At 41.0% G+C, this 7,699-nt stretch overlaps 1 protein-coding gene across 1 annotated transcript; it reads left to right on the top strand.

Moving 5' to 3' along the window:
* Positions 1-840: 840 nt before the first annotated feature.
* On the top strand, positions 841-7,264 carry LOC124660946 (putative clathrin assembly protein At2g01600). The gene is made up of 15 exons (XM_047198795.1): positions 841-945; positions 1,106-1,175; positions 1,347-1,444; positions 2,630-2,768; positions 2,880-3,007; positions 3,193-3,285; positions 3,394-3,444; positions 3,984-4,049; positions 4,136-4,201; positions 4,313-4,393; positions 4,479-4,556; positions 5,194-5,376; positions 5,448-5,523; positions 5,607-5,734; positions 6,871-7,264. The coding sequence occupies exons 1-15, from the start codon at positions 856-858 to the stop codon at positions 7,231-7,233; spliced, it is 1,710 nt and encodes a 569-aa protein (XP_047054751.1). The 5' UTR covers positions 841-855; the 3' UTR covers positions 7,234-7,264.
* Positions 7,265-7,699: the final 435 nt, after the last annotated feature.

Raw genomic sequence — 7,699 nt, 5'->3', positions numbered from 1 at the left:
GCAGACTTTTATTGTAAACATCCAAGTAAAATAATGTTGGTTTTTGTTATTAATTATTGTTGTAAGTATGTTTCCGATTTGTTGTAAAGATATTTTTGCATGGAAACCGATTATTATTGTAAACACCCAAATAATTTTTTTTTTGTTGTTAATTATTATTGTAAATATATTGATAATTTGTTGTACATATATGTGAAGATTTACTGTGAAAATTTTGTTGTAATACTTTTTATTTTTTGTGCATAAAGCGGCGGGTTTTGTTGCTATACTAAGCGACGGGTTTTGTTGTAAATATCTGAAAGTTTGGGGGTAAAGGGAAACACGTGTTCGGTTTAAACTGATAGGCTTAGGACCGCGGGTTGATTTTCTAAAAATCAGGGGGCAAAATGCAAAAATCGAAATGTTGCTAATTCTGCACGCCGGATTACGATCGGACGGCACAGGAACGACCGATTTTCGCCAAGTTATCAGTCGACCGACCGCCAATAAAATACCCCCACTACCCCAAATTAGTCTGCGCCAATTAATCTAGACAGGGGACAGGAAGATAAAATCTGGCTCGAAACCGCTCGTCACAGTGAGGTGAGGTGAGAAAACCGAAAAGTGGAAAACGCGCCATCCGCTTCACTGGCAGGCGTCAGCTCTGCAAAGAAAAAGGAAGGAAGGAAGCCACCAGTCTTTATTTCGTCGGTTCCGTGCGTCGCGAAATCGGACGCACCAACACCGAGTGGAGGACGAACACCCAGTCCAAAATCGAATCAGGCCGCTGGAGGCAACCGGAAGCGAGGAATAATCGCGGCGAGGCGAGGCGAGGCGGCAGCCGGCGACGGGCAAGGGAGGAGGAGCAGCGGCAAAATGTCGGCGCTGCCGAGCTGGCGCAGGGCGTACGGCGCGCTCAAGGACTCCACCACCGTCAGCCTCGCCAACCTCAACTCCGACTTCAAGGTTCGCCATTTTTCGGTGCTCCGCTGGTTCGATTTCCCCGATTTCCCGGCTGGCAGTGGCCGGGGCGGCGAGGAGTTCGGCTGTGGGCACGCGCTTTGGATCTGTGGTTCGTGCTCCACTGGTAGGATTAATTTCGGCTTGCGGTGTGCTTGTTTTTTAGGATCTGGATGTGGCGATCGTGAAGGCCACCAACCACGTGGAGTGCCCGCCCAAGGATCGCCACCTGCGCAGTACGTTTATCGATTCTCGCACCCTGAGAGTTCTTATAATTTTTTTTTGCTTGTTAATCCCGTCCCATGTGCTGGATTGAGGAGTCACATGGTGGAGTGCGAGGGACGGTGCGCTGCTACCCTCCATTTCGGTTGGGTATGGTGTTTGATCGGTTGGTGGTGGTGTTGCAGAGATCGCGGCGGCTTCGTCCATCGCCGGTCCCCAAGCGGACGTCGCCTACTGCGTCCATGCGCTTGCCCGCCGCCTCACTAAGACCCGGAATTGGATCGTAAGCACCGTGCACTCGCTATGTCTCTGAAGAAATTTTCCATTCATTTGGTACAGTTGATGCTTTATGGGTTGCTGTGAGTGATTTTCTAGCTACATTCAGTAGCGGTGCCAAGAGTTCAACTCTGTGTTGTCATTTTAAAACTGTGATGTCAAATACATATGTTTTTACTTGTTTTACAGTATTTTTTGCATAATATGTATTTGTATACAAAGGATTTTGCAAAATCCTGTGTGGTCAATTGACCACAGAGGTCCTAACGTCCTCCGATTTCATACTGTTGCCGGATTACTGGGCTGTTGCATAGTAGCTGAAACTTGTGCAGCATCACCTTTAATTCGATCAGTATCAGTCTATCAGTCACCAGCATGTGCCATTGCTGCCGTTTGGGCCTAAGTTGGAAACGGTGTGGTGATAGTGCAGTGTACTACTTGGTTATATAATGCACTAGAAAATATGTTTAAGTTTCAAATCGATGCATCACTTGTTTGACTTTAGCACTGGGAAAACCATCTTATTGCTTCTTACGGCCTTGAGTATGTCCCAGTTTGTACTAATGGTTGGTTGGGGTTAATTTGGATTTGGAAGTTGGAACACAAGTCTGGCCAAGAACTGTACAATTTGGTCAACACGACTCACAATATTGTTTTATATAGCCAAGTTGGAATTACAATAGTTATTATCTGCTTTCTGGTGGCTTGATTTATTTCTGTTTCTTGTTCGTATAGTATATGCATTACCAATTCCCCATCACAAAATGGCGAACAATAGCTCTGCACTCTGGGAGTACCTTGGAGTCGTGAGTTTAAAACTAACATGCAAATATAATTGATTAAAAATCCCTCTCTTTGTAATTTCAGTATTTTCTCGGGTTAGTTTAATAATTTATTATCATTTAGTGGTCCTCAACCTGGTGATGACGTAGTCTCATATTTAGTTCTTATGTTGGAATTTATCTTATTGACTAACTTGATAGGTAAAGTTTAACATGTTGAACTGGAATCATGTCCAGTTTATCATGCTCTGCCTGCTATTGTTTGTCTTGCAATTACTTTAGCAGGAATGACTTCATTTTGAGTTCTTTGATTGTTATTCTGGTGATATTTGCAGCATCTTCTTTTCAGTAGTCTTCATCCTCATCATGGGGACCAACTAATTTGGCATGTGTTTTCACGCACAATGCAGGTTGCATTGAAGACACTTGTGGTAATCCATCGACTCCTCCGGGATGGTGATCCTACATTCCGTGAAGAACTTCTCAATTTTACACAAAGGGTTCAAATTTTGCAGTTATCTAACTTCAAGGATGACTCCAGTCCTATCGGTCAGTATTTCTAGTTCTCTATTGGCAACGTGACCTCACGCCTTGGTCAGCTCAACAGTGTTCCTTTGTTCTGCATACTGGCTAATCTTTCTAAATTTGACTTATATCCAGCTTGGGACTATTCTTCATGGGTTCGCACATATGGTTTATTTTTAGAGGAAAGACTGCAATGCTTCAGGATATTGAAGTATGATGTTGAAGCTGAGCGTTTGCCCAAGCAAGGTCAAGGGCCTGAAAAGGTTTGAATTGCATTCTCATTTGGTAATATAACAAATCAGCTTTAAGGATTATGACTATTGTGGCAAAGTTGTAGATTTTTTTGGTCAACTACTCTCTATTTTGTATCTTGCTGGTGCTACTTTAACTATCTGTTGCCTATCTTGCTGGTGCTGCTTTAACTTATTGTGAGACTACTTATTTTCAGGGGCACAGTCAAACCAGAGAATTAGATTCTCAGGACTTGCTGGACCAGATGCCAGCACTGCAGCAGTTACTGTATCGACTTATTGGATGTCGGGTGATTCTCTGTTATACCTAGCATCAACTACTCTGAATGAGTTGAAGAAATGAATATTCATATATCTTATGGACACAACATGATGTACATTTTCCTTTTCTAATGCAGCCAGAAGGAGCTGCCAATAGAAATTATTTGGTGCAATATGCTCTAGCTCTTGTAAGCTCTGATTTTCCAGCAATCACTTTTTCGTGCTTACTTTTTTATTCAAGCCAAAAATCATATTTTATTATACCATGCAGCTGACCTTCTGTGAACCTTTTTGGTTGCATTGACATTTCATAGTTTGTCTGAGCAGAGAATAATATTTGCTGGTGGCGTTATAATTGAGCATTGATTTTCCTTCTGTACAACACTTAATTTTATGAATTATGTTGCATTCTAGGAACTAACATAACAGGTTCTGGTTCTTCGCTAATAACTTACTACCAGTATTTGTTATTCCTGGTAACACTATAGCCAGCTAGTGATTCCATACTACAGCACATTCATAGAAATTTTCACTGGTTGATTTGAAATGAACTGACTTTATTCCCTTTACAAAATTTAATCTATATTTCGCATTTGTATACACACCCAATCAAATGACGGGGGGATTGCTCTAGTCTTTCCTGGCTTTAGGGCGGTTCCTGTATTTGTCGAAAAACATGCCTAATTATTAATTTGGTAATTTGATTGGATGCCTTTGTTTCCCACAGGTTCTTAAAGAAAGCTTCAAAATTTACTGCGCAATAAATGACGGAATTATCAACCTTGTTGACAAGGTTAATTAATTTTACAAATGACAGCATCATTTTATTTTTGGTAAGTTATATCTATTTTTATATTTTTTTATGTGCAACTATTGTAGTTTTTCGACATGCCAAGACACGAAGCACTTAAAGCCCTTGAAATTTACAGGAGAGCTGGCCAGCAGGTAAATCCAGAGTGATAGCATAAAATCTATCTCAGATTGTAGAGGATCAATATGATAGCAATTGTCTGTGACTATTTGGTATTCTTACCGAGCAACTTTTTGATGCTTCAGGCTGGAAGCCTATCTGACTTCTATGAAAACTGCCGTGAGTTAGAACTCGCAAGAAATTTTCAGTTTCCCACTTTGAGGGAGGTGAGTTTTTGTGTTTAACATATAAGTTCCGATTGTGTACCATCGGATATATTACTGCAATCACATTGATCCTGTTTTTCCTCAGCCACCACAAACATTCCTTTCAACCATGGAAGAATACGTGAAGGAGGCTCCACGTATGGTTCCAGTTAAGGATCCGTTGGTTAGTACTTGACATAGAATAACCTGCTGATATTTCTGTATGACACCTTTACATTCTTATTTTTTGAAGTAACAGCTTTGATGTCCGTGTTTGTGCCATCCTTTCTTATCCATCTTTGTCTCATGGGAAATTGATGCAACTTTGATTGAATTCAACTTATTTTTAACAGAGAAATTCAGTTTGTACTAAAACATCTACTGACTAGAAAATTGGGTGTATCAATTTTCTTTACACGAAATGTGTATCATAACTGTATGTTCACTGCTGCTCAGAGAGATTACCAGTACACTTAAAAAGGAAATTTAAAATCCTCACATTTGATATCATTTTGTCTCACATTTTGTAAGTGCAAGGAGTTAAGTACGCACCTTTTCCGTCTAAGGTATAATCCAATTAGCATGTCCATTTTCTTTCATTTCTGTAGTAATAGGAACATGTATTTGTGAACTGAAGACTGCAGTTACCATCCAAGCGATACTGTTAGCAGTTTTAGTAAAGTTATCCTGTTTACTTAGGTTTCGTAATGGTCATTGTTTCAGCATTATGACATAATCACATGTTGATTTATTTCTCCACTTAAACAACCTATTCACCGTTAGAATTTATTCTTCAATTTGAGTAATTCTTATTTTATCAGGAGTTTCCTGAGAGGCTTCTTCTGACATACAAACCGGAAGAATCAGAGGAACTTCCTGAGCCTGTTCCTATTAAGTTGGAAATACCGGTACCACACATGGAAGAACCTTCTCCACTACCATCTTCAGCTGAAGTAGCTTCACCTCCTCCCAACCCCAGGGTTGCAGATACCGGTGATTTACTGGTAAGCAGAACAGATAGTAACTGAATTGTACATTAGTGCCTTTTTCAGTCTAATGCCATGTCTGCTCCTAGGGATTAAGTGATCCAAACCCTAATGTATCAGCAATAGAGGAAAGCAATGCTTTGGCCTTGGCTATTACTCCAAATGGTAATTAGTGAGCATTCAGTTCATAGTGATGTGTGTCACAAACCTGATATTAAGTCTGAAGATTATCTGGAAATGTGCAACAGGTGTTAATGCTTCAACAACTAGCACAACTATAACGCAAGATACAGGATTTGATCCAACGGGATGGGAACTTGCTCTTGTCACTACCTCGAGTAGCAATACAAATTCACTGGCTGTGGATAGTAATTTGGTTGGTGTCTTTAACCTTTCTTCGAGTATATTTTACCTTCCTGTTTGTTGACTCTATGTTCAACTTTTTATCTTTATCGGAAAAAATGTTCAGCTTTTATCTGGAAAACTGCTATGCTGCCCAAAACTCAAGTTGATTTTCGAGAAAAAGAAAAAGGTTTGCGCCTTGATGCATTCATAGAAAGGAAATTTATGTACAAGTCCAGCAGGGCCACACCAAAGAATACAACACCACACCCTTAATAGCTAGGATCTGCTGGAAGCAGTGCCGCGAGACCCTACGCTCCTGTCTTCAGTCAAAAGTTCAACTGACTGGCTGGAATCAGCAGTCCCTGGTTGATTGTCCTTGGGTACCTGAAATACCTATTATATCCATTCACATTATAAAAATGCATTTATCTGAAGGAATAGCTGAAACTATAACTTGTAGGTAGCCCTTCATGTTTATGGAATGGCCCTCATGGAGTCTCTGGCTTGCCTGGTGGTACAAGCTAGTCTAACTCAGTCTATAACTGCAATTGTTCACTACCTCGTCCTAATAGTGTTCAGGTTCACCACTGTGGACAGATGAGTGTTTCAACACCTGAACCTTTTGCAGGTATAGCTTGCCTACTATGGCCAGCTGAAGCCACTTCTCAGTTACTTTATAATAACTTCTGAAATGTTGCAAGAGGCTTAATTTGCACCTGACACAAAAGTCGAAGGATCCAAATGCACCTCTGGAAAGTTTATGAATTTGAAATACTCCCAATCCCAAAGTTCAGACACAGATGGATTTGTTCTCCTCGCAGTCTGTGATTTTTGCTTCTGATGAGTCATTGCATCTGAGTTCATTACTGGCAATCACCTCTTATAAAGCAATATTTTGGTGTTAAAAGGATGTGCGGACAAAATACTTCTGCACCCTCATAAAGTCATAATTTCTGTTGGTTGCTTCACACGTTATGCCACGTTATATTCTTAAAATTCAACCCACAAATATCTGCAAACAAAATTGATGATAAAGGCCTACAGCTAGCTAGATGTATGAAAATCCGTAGATTTCTTGCGTACGGCTAAAATTTTATTATCAAAATTATAATGTGTTTATTTAATCTGGCTGATTGTCAAATTTATTCACTCTTATTTCTGCTGCAGGGTGGTGGACTCGACAAGCTCACATTGGACAGCTTGTATGATGATGGAGCCTACAGACAGATGCAGCAACAGCTGCCATATGGTTCAGCACCTCACAATCCCTTCATGGCGACCGATCCTTTTGCAGTATCGAATCAAGTAGCTCCCCCACCATCAGTTCATATGGCCACTATGGCCCAGCAGCCCCAACAGATGGCTATGGCGATGCAACCAAATCCCTTCGGGCCACCCTTACAGCCACAGCTCACTGGCATGGCGAGCGTACCAAACCCGTTCCTAGATGCCGGTTTCGGCCCTTTCCCGGCAGATGGAAATGGAATGCATCCACAAGCCAACCCGTTTGGAACTGCCCAACTTTTATAAGCTTTACACCTTACAGTCACAGTTACATACAAGTTGCATAGTGCAAATCTATAGAGGTACATATTGCATATTGAGAAGCTCGATTTCCATGTATGTATAAAAAAATGTTAGTGCCAGCTTTGTTCTGCCCTCTCTTAGGCTTCGGCGGCTTGGCCAATTCTTTTCTAGCTCGAGCTTGTATTGAATTTCTCTGTATTTCTCTTTTTTTTTCACCTTTTGCCATTGCGGGGTGGCAATCATCCAGTCCCTTTCCATTGCGGAATGTACGCTCATGACCCGGCATATAGTGTTCTCCTTGAAAGGCCTTGGATTAATACATCTGGTGCTGCCCTGTCTTGTCCGCATAAGCTTTGTTTGTCACTAAACCTGCTGCATTTCCGTATACTGAAGCTGCTGAATAAGTTACTGGGCAACGATGCTTGTAAAAATTCCTTATCGCTGATGTAACATTAAGGTAAATAAACGG

The sequence above is a fragment of the Lolium rigidum genome, chromosome 6 (assembly GCF_022539505.1).
Source record: "Lolium rigidum isolate FL_2022 chromosome 6, APGP_CSIRO_Lrig_0.1, whole genome shotgun sequence".
NCBI classification, from domain to species: Eukaryota; Viridiplantae; Streptophyta; class Magnoliopsida; order Poales; family Poaceae; genus Lolium; species Lolium rigidum.
The sequence above is the reverse complement of the archived record's forward strand: the minus strand, read 5'-3'. Positions and strand labels throughout refer to the sequence as shown.

Excerpts from the sequence above, each read along its gene's own strand:
- LOC124660946 (XM_047198795.1), top strand. The coding sequence starts at position 856 with ATGTCGGCGCTGCCGAGCTGGCGCAGGGCGTACGGCGCGCTCAAGGAC. Across the intron at positions 1,176-1,346 it reads CAAGGATCGCCACCTGCGCA|AGATCGCGGCGGCTTCGTCC; the intron begins GTACGTTTATCG and ends GTGGTGTTGCAG. Across the intron at positions 3,445-3,983 it reads TGCAATATGCTCTAGCTCTT|GTTCTTAAAGAAAGCTTCAA; the intron begins GTAAGCTCTGAT and ends TGTTTCCCACAG.